This window comes from Corvus hawaiiensis, chromosome 2 (assembly GCF_020740725.1).
Source record: "Corvus hawaiiensis isolate bCorHaw1 chromosome 2, bCorHaw1.pri.cur, whole genome shotgun sequence".
NCBI classification, from domain to species: domain Eukaryota; kingdom Metazoa; phylum Chordata; class Aves; order Passeriformes; family Corvidae; genus Corvus; species Corvus hawaiiensis.
The window spans coordinates 89,903,212-89,917,963 of NC_063214.1; the positions used below are offsets into that span (position 1 = coordinate 89,903,212).

General features: G+C 36.1%; 1 protein-coding gene across 8 annotated transcripts in view; it reads left to right on the top strand.

Moving 5' to 3' along the window:
- Positions 1–14,752, top strand: part of OCA2 (OCA2 melanosomal transmembrane protein) — a 190,801-nt gene that overhangs the window by 147,381 nt on the left and 28,668 nt on the right. For all 8 annotated transcript variants that reach the window (XM_048324885.1, XM_048324919.1, XM_048324895.1 and 5 more), the window contains one exon: positions 2,529–2,622. In XM_048324885.1, the coding sequence (XP_048180842.1) occupies positions 2,529–2,622 (94 nt within the window). The remainder of the gene's footprint in view (positions 1–2,528; positions 2,623–14,752) is intronic.

A 14,752-nucleotide genomic window follows, 5' to 3' on the forward strand; every position in this document is an offset into this window, starting at 1 on the left:
TGGATGTTGTAGACTAGTGATTAGTTTGGAACTGAAAACTCCTGAAGTGTTCCTGCTTGACTCTTCTAATAACATCAGCTGTATTCATTTGTTCTGTTTTCATCTTAAGCCACATGCCTGGTGTCTTGGCTTTCTCATGGCAGTACCTACCAAGAAAGTTGTTGTTCCAAGTTCAGTTTTGTATTTTTAAAAATGTGTTAAAGTAATAAGGGTATACTTTGAGGCAAAGAGAGGGCAAGGGAAATGAGCTGTGATGTTCCTAATGACCAGTGTTAGACACTATTTTTTAAAGGTTTCTGTTCCTCTAATGACGTTAATCATCCTTTCTCCACACTTAAAGCATGTGTGGGGGTGATTTTCTGTGTATGATAAGCTGAGGTTACAAATAGTCCTTGGTGTCTCACAAAGATGATCACAATAGTTTTATGATCAATAAGGATACACCCTTGTATTGATGTGCAGTTTCACCAACATCAGCAGAACTCCTCAGAGACAGGCAGGACCTCTGCACAGAGCTCCAGCTCCTTTGCAATGTCAAATCCTGAAAAACAGAGCAAGTAGGAAGCAGGTCACCTAGCACAACTCCTAGGAAAACAGAAAAAGAAGGGAATAAAAAAAACCATGGAGGGAGAAATAAATATATGAAATAAAATCTGGGACTAGAGGCAGTGGGAGCGGAATGCTTTTCTCATTTCAAGAAATCTCTAAGATTTCTGTGTTTTCCTTATTCCACAGTGGCATCTGCTCAAGAGCTGTTTGAGGCTGCTGATGAGAAAATAAAACCAGTCTATTGTTCTTAATAGGTGTTTCTTAGGCCACTCACCCGAGACAATAGATACTGTTGTTCAGATCTCTACTCCAGGATGAACATCTCAGTTTGCTGCCTAATGTTCTGGAATGAATAAGAATCATGCATTTTCTTTGCACTCAACAGGAAAAATCTTAGCCATACCAGGGCTTTTTATTGGAAAGCTTTGGCTTTCATGAAATCAACTAAACAAATAATAAAAAAAATCCTGAGTAACTTTTGGGGTTTAGTTTTTTCCCCAAAGTTGTTGCTCTGTCACTAGAATGACCACTCAAAACCATCTGAATTATAGCACTTCATTTTATTTGAATTTAAGAGTGTTCTATTATTTTTTAAGTATATTTTTAGACATCTGCTAATTTTGTGTGCAGTTTCAGGTGCAGATGGCCATAACAGTACCATGTGTGAATACCTGGGGGAATAATTCTTCTGCCTTTATTCTGAGATACTTTTTGGTAGGCTGATCCCTGGGTGACCTGAAACATTTAGTAAATCAAAACAATTAACTGGAGCGTTAATTACATTATAATCTGTTTCTCTCAAAGTGAGACCAGAAGAATTTCCCTGGAGCTAAAATTTTTAACAGAACCAAAGTAAGAAGAGTAACTACATGCCAATGGGAGGAGAGGAGGGCTTGTGCTTAGAATAATGGATTGTTAATGTAGTTATGTATGGAAAAAGAGACGACTTGCCAAAGTATAAAAAAAAATTCTCTGAGATTATTACCTCCTTTGTTCAAGACTTCAGTTAAAGAACAGCATGTAGGAGTCACTAGCACTTCCTGAGTCGTGCCTTAGATCAGAAACGTTTGCAGAAGCCATCTGCTTTATGGAAGTCAAGTATGCAGCATGTATAAATCTGAGGTATGACTCATGGCAACGACATGGAAAATGGGCTGGTCTTTCTGAGCTCTGAATACCTGAGCTCAGATACATTGCCACATTGTTAAAAGTGTAAAGAAAATGAAGAAATGAATTAATTTCTGGAAGTGGCTTGGGAGAAGAGAAGTAAGGATAGATGCGCATTATAAATGTGGAAAATTATTTTTCTTTGGTGTGTTCTTCTCCTGTGCAGGCTTGTATAAGGTAATTTGGTGAAGTTCACTGAGTGAAATTATGTTTCCTTATTTATTGAAGAACCATGGTGATTAGGTAAACAAAGTCTGTGATCCTTAGGAGAGAGATGTGAAACAGATTCATTCTCCTCCATGGTCACACTTAACTGTGTTTTAAATTTCTATTAAAATCCCCCAAACAAATCTTGCAAATTAATTAATTTATCTATAAATAAAACACTACATTTTCAAAGTCAGGTTGGCGTAAGGAAAAAAGGCATCCATTATTCTTAGCATCCTCAAACTATCTCATCTTTCTTTTCACCTCACCTGATGGCACCTTCTATTTATGTAAAACAAAAAATCAACAAGTTTATCTGAATGCAGGTCTCTGGTGTTATTTTGGCAGTGTTATTGGCGCTATGTTCCTTCCCTATTTTTCTGGCTTAAGTAGAATCAGAGAATAATAGCAGACTTACATTTCAAAGTGTGAAGCTATTTATAGGATGTGGAGATATTGACTGTATGTTTCTTTCCAAACCTATGCAACAGAAACTGATTTTTCATTTGTAATGAGTACATCTTAGTACTTTAATACAGAATAAACAGAGGAAGGGTAAGAAAAAAAGCACAACTATAAAATGGTCTTTGTTTTCTGAACTGCAGGTAATGGAACATTGATTGGAGCATCTGCAAATGTTGTTTGTGCTGGAATTGCTGAACAACATGGTTATGGCTTCTCTTTCATGGAGTTCTTCAGGTACAATTTTAAACTTCTCACATTAAATCTGATTTTTTTTTCTCTAGGCAAACAGTGAATCTTCTAAGGAGAAAAATCTAGAGAAAGGGTCTATAAAATAGACTTGCGTTCCTAATTTGGTTTTGGCAACTGAAATGCAGATGGAAGACAGATCACTTTATTTTTGTATAATGTTGATAGAATTCATGAAGCTGGTGGGAGCACAGTGAAACTCCAGGAGAAACAAAGCCTCAGAAATTCCTTCTTTGATCACCCTCAATCTTTAGCTTTGTAGAAATTGTAAATTGTTGCCTTATTGTTAAATGCAGTTTAAACCTAGTTTCTCATATTCACATTTTAATGGATATTCTATCATCAGGAAAAACTGGAATGTCCTAATTTAGACTGAGTTGATTTTTACTCCCTGATCCCATGAGTAAACTATTTACCTAAAAGAAATTATTTGTTTTGACCAGCTGCTTAGGTACTATGAATGAAAGTGTGACGAGCAGCCAGTAATAACTAAGTTGTTGCTTAATAATTGTTTAATTAATAATTAATAGATCTTTTTAATAGTGGAATTTTCTTTGCAGGTCATTCATCAGCAGGTTTTTAATGCACAAGGTGTACTTAATGCATACAACAGTTTAATATTTTTCCACATACTTCCAGTTTTTGAGACTGTGGTTGAAAGATGTAAGTGGAAACTGGCAAAATGAGGACTAAACACAAAGTGCAAGTTTAAAGTGTAGTTGATTGAGCTAAAACATAATTCCTTGCTTCTTTTTTCTGCATATTTAGGACAAAGGATACTGTTAAGCTCACACCAATTTATTTTTTCTCTTTATTTTTCTTTACATTATTAATTATATTTTCTCAACTCTATCAGCTTTTTTCTAAACTGTTTACCTCAAAGCCCTCAAACCTATGTTATTAATATGGTTAATCATACATGATTTTCTGAAACCAAGATAATGATAACCCTGAAAAGAAGGGTGGTCTGAAGAGCTGCTGCTGAAACTCAAGCTATGAGGATGTGCTACTCATAGCACAGCTTAGCTCTTCCCCCATAGTTTTCTGATGAGATATTTTAGAAAGATGGATGTCTATCAAATCAAACTCTTGGTTGTCAGGACCTTTGAGACTGCAGAACAGTCTTATGTAGTACATAGTGATAGCTAATCGACTTCCTGGAAGTGAAGCCCTTGCACAAAAATGGTGATACAGCAATAATGGGCTTGTGGATTCCTCTGTTCATTTTTCACAGATTTTCACCTTTTCATTTGGAGACTTAACTTGTATGTAGCATTAACACTGTGTCCTCTACATGGATTTTGTAACGAAGTGTTCTTAAAACTTTTATGAGACTGACTGAAGATGTAAAGCCTGGCTAGTCTGTTAAGCAGTGTTTACTGGAACGTATTCTTTGGCAAAGCTGATGACAGTACACAGATGCTCTGAAATTGCCTTCTATACATATGCTTTTGGTGGAAGAGATTACTGGGAAAGACTGTAGCCACTGTAAACAAAGATGTGAGAACTGAATCCACAGTGGTCTCAGGAAGATAGCAATGGATATTAATTAGCAGAAAGAACATAATAGCCCACTTTTGCTGGCTGCCTTTTAATCACTCAGCAGGCAGATCATGAGCTTCTTCACAATTTATGTTAGGAAAATACTTGTTTCAGTCAAATGTTCACAAATTCAATATATTTTGAGGCTTCTCTGGGCAGCAAGAGGTGTTACGTAATATCCCTTGAGGATTTTGATTTGCTTACTTTTATTTATGAAGGTTGCCTCAAAGTATAAAGTGAATTTTCTGCATTTCTTCCCTGTTTGCCCAGAATGACTCAATAGGTTTCACATCCCTATTGAGGGTCCTCTGCAGTGCTTCTCCCAGTACAGATCCAGATTGTTACTCTCTCATCTCGCAAACTCTTGTGACTCAACAGAGAAAAATCATGGGTACCATGTGTGGGGGGATGATGACCCTCTGCTGACTGACTTTTGTTAACATGTCTTTATTGCAGCCTGAGCTGGTGGTCTGTCTTTCCCAAATTTCTTTGTACACTTGCCACGTCTGTCTCAAGTGGTGCCTAGGGTCATAGAGCAGAGTTCGCTACTTCCAATACACTTCCTTCCTAGCTGCATGCTAAGCCAAATGATGAAAATGTGTTTAAGGGGGGCCTCTGCTCAAAGCAGCGCTTTTGAAAACCATGTTTTGACACAGTTTCCTGTAAGAGGAATCCCAGACAGGGTTGATAAGCATGTCTGATGAGTGCACCTCGATACAACAGAGTGGGAGATTCTATGGAAGCTGTGGGTTCCTCATGGCAAGAGGCACCATGATGACTCTCTGTGCAGGGAAAGAAAAAGGCATAAAGCAGGCTTCTTGCTCTTTAAGAGGGCTGATGGGCTCATGACCTTTCATCTGTGTGTCTTTGTGCAGTGGCACTTGGTGCAGTTTGAGGTTCCTCTTCTCTTTTTAAAAAGGTAGCAGAGGCAACCCAGCAGATGTGTTATGCAATGCTATTCTGCTGCCCAGCCAGAGCCAGAGGTGGCTAGGTGTGATAACTTGCCTACAATGATGTGGTCTTACCAGCTTGATGTGCTTCTCTCTGGAGTGGCTTCATCAGAAGAAATCATGTGCTGGGGAGGCACGTGACTGTATGACCATGAATGCTATAGTCTTTCAGAAATCTCTCTAGCCTCCTGAGGAAGCCTCCCCCTCAGAACAACAACTAATTGTTTCTTCCCCTGGATCAAGAGTCCTACTGCCTCAAGGACATGGTAATTCACAAATGGATGTAAGGGGAAGACAGGTCTGGTGTCCCATTCTCACCATCCAAACAACTCAGGCTCGTGTGCTGGAAGTGCTGTGCCTGTAAGGTGGTTCCAGTAGGATGGCATTTAGGTGGGAAAGATTACACTGAGAAAGAAGAGAGAAGGGAACAGGCCTCCCTCTCTGCGTTGAAGCACCTTAAAGCAGCCTGGCATTCAGAGTACACTGCTGGTTGAGGAGATACCAGGTCATATCCATGTGTGCCTGGCTGTGAGTGTGCTGGCAAGTGTCACCAAATATCTTACCCAGAATGCATTTGGACCTTGTCCCCTTCTCTGACATTACCCATCAACACATGTAGAAACCATTTCTGTCTGGACAGTGCTCACAAGAGAAAGAGGAAGATTGCCTATGAGGAAAGATCTTTTGGTTGCTATGAATTCTACTTGCTGTTTCCGGACCTTGTGATCTTTTTTGATTATTCATTATGTTCCACTGAAATAAAAAGATTCACGTGTAGCTTGCAATATGCAATATTGTAATAAGTTTAATTTATCGCCATGAAAATATTTTTATCTTTGAATCTGTTAAACATGGTGGTAGAACAACAAAAAAGATCTTCTACTGGTATATCAGCAGCAAAAGGAAGAATAGGGGACATATGAGCCTCGTTGAATGGGGAAAGGACCTGCTGACAACGGATGTGGAAAAGGCAGAAGTTCTCAATGTGATCAGCTGCACAAAGTCCTGCTGGAGACCAGTCACTAATGCTGCTCTCCAGGCTTCTTGTGAGCCCCAGTGGTGCCTTCCAAGACCAGCCACTTAGGGATTCAGCTTTTAACCAGCCCCAGAAATCTGAAGGCAAATAATGAATGACTGCCCTGGATGATTCACTTAAAATTACTCAAATTCAAAAGGAAAGAAGCAATGTTATGACAAAACCAAAATTGAAAGTCCTAGGAAGAGCAAGCTCAGAATAACAATTTCTTTCTCTTGCATTTTTAGAATCAGAAGCACCAAATGATGCTCTTTGTCCATCTTGAAAACTTCCTCATCAAACTGTATCTATGTGTTCTAATCCTTCCTCCTTAAAAAGAAAATTTTAGATGTACCCTAGTATTTCCTTATCCTCCTAGTAATTTAGAAGGCCAGAGCTGAACATGATATTCCAGGCACAGTCCTCTTATTTTTTTCACATTTAAAAAATATAAGATTTTATACAGAATGTGGAGCTATTTGCCTTTTCTTTGTTAATCTAGGTAATATCAAACTCCTGTTAAATTTGCTGCTCAGTGTAAATCCAAGTCTTTTTCAGTTTTCACGTTACTTACATGAGTGTGATTATATCTGTTCTCCCCTCAATTTCTTATACTTTTCCTGCATTGTGGATACAAAGACAAGTATTTAAGTGGTAGAAATAGAAAGAAATGTGAGTCTGTGGGGCTTGGAAAAGGAGATAAAGAGCAGGGGATATTTGCTGTATGTGGTCAAGAGTAAACATTAGAACAAGCAAACATCAGAGCAAACAAATGATCGTTATGCCTCTAGACAGAAGTGCAACTATTTTCCTTGCTTGACCCTGTAGAAAACATCAGATATGTTAATAACATGAAGGTAATTGCTCAGAGACAGCATTTATGAGTAAGCAGAAGGCAGGGAAAGATAATATTCCTATTATGATTTTAGTCTAATTATCAAAGAAAGATTACACAAAAATAAGAGCTTAACATAAAGGAAAACCCCAAATGTAGGACAGTACGTTTTTGCTTGGCAAATGGTCAGATAAAGACATTGTATTCTTGTTGCCTGGATGAATTCTAGAGGTTAACATAATGATTTTGTATCAATTCAGACCGTAAAATAATCAACAGAGTTTTATTTTTCTCAAGGAATAAGATAAAAGAAATAACATTGCAGATGTCTCTTTTAGTCTAGATGCTTCATTTCATAATAGTTTTTAAAATTTTTAGTAACATATGTCTGAGTTTGTTTGTTGCAATATAGCATTCTACTAGGTCAGACCAACTTGAGGAACATGAAAATGATACACAGAAATCTTTTTGTTACCAATGAAAAATTTGATACCAGCTCCATAACATAAGAAGTTCTCATTGCTGTAGGAGCTTTAATTATCTTTCTTTACTTGCTAATACAATTTACAACTTGACTTCAATTTTCTCTGTAAGAAAGGCATTTATATAACTTTTTAACGATACATAGTATTTCAAACAGAAAGTAACTTATGTTCCTTAATCCTATTGTAATTCAACACCAATCACCCCTCTGTGTCCCTGATGTGCGATGTGAATAAAAAAACAGAATCACAGATAAATTATGAACATATTTGACAAAAATAGAAAGTGGTTATTGTGGGAAATACTCCAATTTTATTTCAAGCAAATTTTGGCTGACTGTGCCTATATCACAGTGCTGGTTATGAGAAGAATTGAGGATAACTCTATGTAATGGGATAAGAATGTGGGAAAAATGATTTAATACATGGGGAAGTCAGTCTGCCCAGAGGAACAGGCTATGAGCCTAAGAGCCTAATGTAGAGTTACAGTGATAAGGTTAGCTGGATATGATCCTGCAGGCATTGTGCATATTTTCAGGTTTTGCATTTTTCTGTCATTGCCCTCCCTTCATACACAGAGCTGAATTAATATTCTCTGTCTTCTCTAGGAGTAAGAATAATTTGGAAGTGTCAAAAATACTGGTTTCTGATAATAGCTTAGGAAAAAAAAAAATGGTTTTATCATAGGATTTGTTTTGTGAGGTATTCACAGCAAAAATATTTTCAGTAGGATATCCTATTTATCTGTGTTTGAGAGCCCTAAGATGCAAAGTCTGTGAAACAGTACTTCCTGTGAGAACTGTCATTCATGTACGTGAGAGGAAAAATGTGGTGTTCTTTGCTACCTCCTGTGTATCCTATTTACACAACTTATTGAAAATAACGCTTTAAAAAGAACATATAAATGTCTCTACTGGATTATGTGTTAGACAGCTATAGTCCTTTTTATTCCTGATAATTTAGTGTATTTTTCTCCTATTTTCTTGCTATTAACACCACCCTATGCCACAATTATGCTGTTGCTCTTTTAAAGCTGATTCTGATCAGAATAAAACTAACCCTACATTTTGGGTATGAATTTTGGTGATGGAGAACTTGATTGAGGAATGTGGTATCAAAATAGCCATATTCAATTAACCTGTGGACTTTCTGATCGCCTGTGCAGCTCCAGAAGATCGAATCTGGGGACATTCAAAATACCTAAAGAAGATTCAATGAACTGTTGAGTAAAGGTTTAACAATTATAATGCAAGAATTATCTCAATCTCATTTACCAGTACTCTTCTGATCAAAAAGGAAGAGTAAGTGGTCATGGGTTAAATGTTGATACTTGACATGATAACAGAGTTCTTCTGTTCAAATAAGTGCATTAGAAGGTTTTTTTAGGAGCTGATTCTAATAATAAATTTCAAATGCAATTGCATATGAAAATCTCTAATTATCAGATTTAGGGAACTGAGTTTAACAAATGTAATCTAAATTTCAACATCCTATTCACTGTTATGATAGAAAGGGCAAAACTATAGACCTGATCACTCACTATTTTCACCTGATCACTCAACTCAGTAGAAAGGTAGTTCAGCATGTATTCATCTTAAATTATTAGGTTCCAAACTGGCTTTGTTAAGAAAAATGCCAGTTTTCTTTGAGCTATCCAACAACAATCATTGCAATATTTTAAATTGTCAGTGTTGATCTAATGACTGCTCTCAAATGTTATATTGACATCTGTGGCAGCTGAATAAAGTAAATGCTGCTTATTTTAAGTACTTTCATAGCTTGCATCAAAGCCCATGAAAGAAAGTATTCCTACAACAGTGGTGCACACCATTTTAAGAATATTTCCTGAGTTGTGGGTGGTTTGGTTTTTTTAGTATTTCTTCTGATTTTATTTAAGGTCTGCAGACAGTGTAAGTGGAAATGTGGATGAATATGGATTCACCTTTTTTATTTTTAGAAAAAAGGGAGAAAAGTAGTACTTTGAGCCTTTAAGTAAGAGGCTATTTCCTTTTGCAATTTGAAGCATGATTTATCTGTACCGTGAAGTTTTCATGAAGCTTAAAATGTCTTCTATGTCTTCTGAGTAGAATTAATAGCTTTGAATTGTTTGGCCTGTGGACATACAAGTATTACTTTTTCTCTTCCCTTATTGCCAAGAAGTCTTTTGGATTAGCAAATTAGTTTCCAGTAAAGAAAGATGGGATTTAAATACTTGTCATTTCACTCATTAAAATATGGCTTTGTGATTCAGGTATTAAAATTTTAGTATGGTTTTAGCCTTTAAATTCTGTGAAATGTGTGTGTTTCATCCTCTAAGATTTTGGAAAAGGGCACTTAAAATGCAATTGCAATGATCCGGTGTTTCGTTGGGTTCCATAGGAAGCAGTGATCCTTCAGACGTGTCACTTTAATATTGTGGGGTAAGGTCATAGAAATAGTATTTAATCATAGGATCATAGAAAAAAACATAGAAAGATACAGAATGGAAGGGACCTTCCCCTTTCCATAGAGTCACAGAGGCTGTTGGCTGCCTTTGGTGCTGGACTTCCCACAGGTTCACATGAAGATCACCCCTCCAGAGCTTTCCTTGCTGAGCTGTTCCCTGGTTGCTCTGTCCCCAGATGTTTTTGTTGCAAGGGCTTTTCTTCCCCCTAGGCAGGATTTGGCATCTGTCCTTGTTGAAGTTTAAAAACTTCTGTTTTTTCCAATGCTTACGTTTGACCAAGTCCTGCAGGATAGTGGAATTATCTTCTACCTTTTCAACCAATGTGATATTATAGTCTAGTAATTCCAGTGAAGCTTTGCACAACTGTTATGGTATGGTAATATTCAATATTAGTATTCAAAATGGTGCCAATATAAGGAAAACACTGTTTGCAAGTATCTGTGTTGAAATGGCAATTTTGGTTCAGTCTCATGTGTAACTCTTCTCACTTGGTTCTCTGTGTTGATCTCATTTAAATTTAAACAAACCCAAACCCTAAAGAAACCTCAAATACTTTTTAAGAAATAGATATGACTACAAAACATTGACATCAGTTAATTATGTGTGCTTTTGAGCAAGGAAACAAATAATGGTAAAATGTGATATATGCAACAAATTCACATAGCTTAAGGTATATATATATATATATATAAAGTAAAATGTTCAATTCATGTAATACTTCTCATTCAAAACATTATTAATTTAACACTGTCTCATAAAATCCTCGGTGTTGAGTCTTTCAAATTGAAGATTTCGAGATTGGTTTAAAAGTGACTCTAAATTGTACAGTTTGTGCATGTATGTATCCATGAAACACACAAAGAAATTGAACTAAAATTTTATTGACATACATTTTGATTTCAGGTCAGTAACAGTAAAGAATGAATGCTAGTACTGCAGTTGAATAACTGTAGCCGCATATCATCAAGATACTTGACGGTGTCATTGCTATCAGATAGAAAGATTCCATTTTTAGAGGGGAAAAAAAAAGGTAGCAAGCTGAAGAGTAAACACAAACAACACAAACCATATCAATCTAAGAACCAGATCAACTTTTTCGATGTTAAAAAATATTCTTATTTTAAATTCTGAAGTATTGCATGTCATTTAGGACATCTCATATATAATTTCTGAATTGCCTTTTGGATTTCAGAGTATTTTTCACTAGCATAAAGCTACTGTTTCTATACTCCTATGAATAAAAAAAATTAGATATGAAATTCAGACTATCTCCTGGTATAAATGGTTACGAAAAAATAAAGAGAAAAGTGCAAACCACTCCTGGCATTCCAAAATCTGCTATTTCGCATATGTACTAACTCTCCAAACCCTGTGTATTGAACTTTGCTTGTGTGGGTTTCAAGAAGGTGTAAATCGGGGGAAAGTCTGCACTAAATGGGACAGTGATGATCTATGAAGAAGGCTGTTGGTTTCTTTGTTTTTTTTCCAAATCAGTGGTTCTTTGGAACTTAGAATCTTTGAGGTGCTCAGAAATTCATAAATTTGAAAGGTTAAACTCAGGAGTATTAAAGGACAAGTTCTAACATGTACTGGTCTGTCATACAAGTGAGTAATGAATGTAATTCTAAAAGCTCTTCCCTAAATGTTGCATGGATGCCAACTACTCACATTTCTGGTGTATTTGCTGTATTTGTATTTCCTCCTGAGCAATAATCTATGCATACATAATATGCATAAAATTATCCATCCAATTCTTGCAGATCATTTTAGTTTACTGGCATTACATATCACTAAATTAAGCAAGGAAAAGAAATAGATACATGAAAATAGAGCATAGAAAGAAAAACTGTTTTGGATTACACTGAAACCAGATAAGATTTTAATTTTTCTTGTTAAATTGAAATGCAGGACACTGATTCTGGTATATTTGGAAAAGCATATTTGCATCCAGTATGGATGGAAGAATTAAATCTCTTACCTGGAAATTTATGAGCACACTAGTGATCCTACTAGATATACAGGTTATAGGAGTGATCATGTTTATAGAGTATTGTGTTAGAAATTGTATGCCATGCATCTTATAAGTCACAAATTGTATAAAGCAATTTAACACTTTAAAACAAATCAATGAACAGCAAGGAGAGTGGCAAATGTAATATATATCTGTACTTTCTTAACATGGACCATAACCCATTCTTAGTCACCTTTTCTAAGTACAGGCTACCAAGTGAATCAATACCTAATAACTTCCCAACAGCACTTGGAATGAAAATAATTTTAAGAGTAATGATTTCTAGATATTTTTGGTAGTTTCAGAAAGCAGACAAGGAGAAGACACTGCTGTGTTTGTGCAGTGCTACTTTTATAGAAACTACTTTATGCAAAGGATTTCAAGGTATCTTGGATTATATCTTCCTTCATGGAAAAAAAGTCATAAAATTCTCCCCCAGTTAATCTGTATCAGGTATGTCATTAAGCTGGTACAATCTGTTGGGATACGAGTGATCTTTCAAGGCTTTATAATATCTATTGTATTTTACAATGTTAATCTCCACTGAACAAATTTGCCTAAGCACACCTGGAGAGCATTATATTCCAAGCTTTGTATTTAAAACACACAGGATGGATTTTTCTCTGTGTGCATACTTATAGTGATATTGAGTACACAGGGAGTCTGGAACTCCTACACAGGTAAAATTTGGCAAGGTGAACCCCTTTCTTGTCTTTTCCAACCATCATTTTCTAATTTTACCTCATGATCAGGACAGATGGCAAGGGGAACCTAGAGAGCAGGAAGGGAAAATTTGGGTTAGAGAAACTGGGAGCTATGCTGAGGCATTCTGGAAACATGAAGGGTCAGCCTTCATGCAGTTCTTCTTGAAAATACTAGTCCTATCTTTTTCCTGAGAGTAGAAAAGGCAAGGACATAACAACAGTGTATTTTGGCTCTTCTTAACAGACACTAATCTAAAGTATTAAGAAGAAATGTTGTCACATTTTTAATAATAGAACTATATATTCATTTTCTTGGCTAACTTCTGGCCAGTACTACCAACTTATAAATATGTAAAGACTTTATTTAAGTTCCAGCAGAGTCAGTGACTACTTTCTTCTTCTGTCTTCTCCAATACTCTGTGGTACTCCTGTTGCCAGAACTTATCACCAGGTTCCATGCAAATAGAAAAAAAATGCATTCTTATCATGAAATTTGGCTTATTTCTGCTTATAGAAAACAAAAATGTTATATTGGTTTCATAGAAAACACTATGAACTTCTCTGGTTCATATTTTGAAATGATAGGCCAGCTGCAAATCTAGAAAGAAGAATAAAATTGTAATTTTTTGAGTTCTACAAAAACACCTTGACTTTACTAGAAGTGGCTTAAAGGTCTGTGGTGCAGATGTGAGGTAGCACATCACCCTTAGGTCCTTGAACCTGAGACTCCCAGTTTGATAAATGGGTTGGTATGTGCTGTATTTCCAATCTGGCATTTCTATCTGCATTTCCTTCTCATAGGAACTGGATGGTGTGGAGGGAGAAGAGGTGAAGAGAGAGAAGAAGGGATGAGAGAGGCCATTGTGCATCCAGGCTTTATTTCAGATTGAATATGGTACTTGGTTGGCTCATTTAGAGGCTCACACTGCTCATGCTCTTGGAGCAAGGCTTTTTTTACTGATTTAACACCCAGCTTCTTATTCTTCGTCCATACATGTCTTGGCCATCTAGTCTACTGCCATTGTGTTAAAATTAATGAATATTTTACGTAGAGGTGAATATTGAAATACATGAACTAAATCAGATGTGCATCAGGATGGAATGATTCCTGTAGCTACCCCACAGTTAGCTTGCTCTGTGTGTTTGTGTTTCAACATGCGTAAGACATCATATTTATTGGCTTTTTATCAGAGTGGTCCTGAATAAAAAAAGTTTCTTTCTAAAATGGAGATTCAAGCTGTATCTGTGAGGAAGTTCATTCTTGCTTTGGCTTGGCATTTAAAAAAAATTTAAATCTTGTATTTCTTTAGACTAGTACCCATAGCTGACTTCTAGCATGTGAAGAGGATATACAGGTTTTCTGAAATAACTTCCTCTTTCAAGTTGCAGAGCTATGATGATAATTATGTAAATGAATATTGTAGTAAGAAAGGTATTATTTATTTATTTGTAGAGTTTTTTTGTTTAGACTGCTCAAATGTTTCTCCTCTTCTTTTTCTAACAATCTGTAAAGAAGGGTAAAGAATAGAAACTTTACTACATATAGATGGGTGAGATAGATAGGTTCTGGGAAGTGCTTTGTGAAATTTTCACATGATAGTTTTTTTTAAATTATCAGAACAATATTTTAATGAAAATTTTCTTGAAGTATCTCTAAAGCCCAGGATTTTATAGCAGATATGATTTATGCTGAAAGGTGGATTTGAAAATCAGAATTTCTGCCTCAAAGAGCAGTGTAGTGCTTCTTCAGTGTCTCTTTAAATAGTAGTCACGTAAAAACTGGAAAAATGAATTACTAGAAAAATCTGCAGAAAATAATTTTTCACTGAGAGCTGATGAAGTTTGAATAAAAAACTCTTTGCTGACATGTCTGGCCATGAGGATTCATATTTTACCACTACTAATATGGGCTGAAATCATAGTTGAGAACATTCACCTTTCTAGCAATCTTTTAAAAGGCAAGTAAATTACCTCATTTTTCATTTCACTGTGTTTAATTTCCACCAGATCCTCTAAAACTGGTTTGAGTGGTTCCGTATCTAAATGCACAGAATTTCATGGTTAGATAAAAAATATAATTAAAATAGGTGTTATCCAGTTTTAGGGGCTTCTGGAGTGAAAATAAAAAGGCTC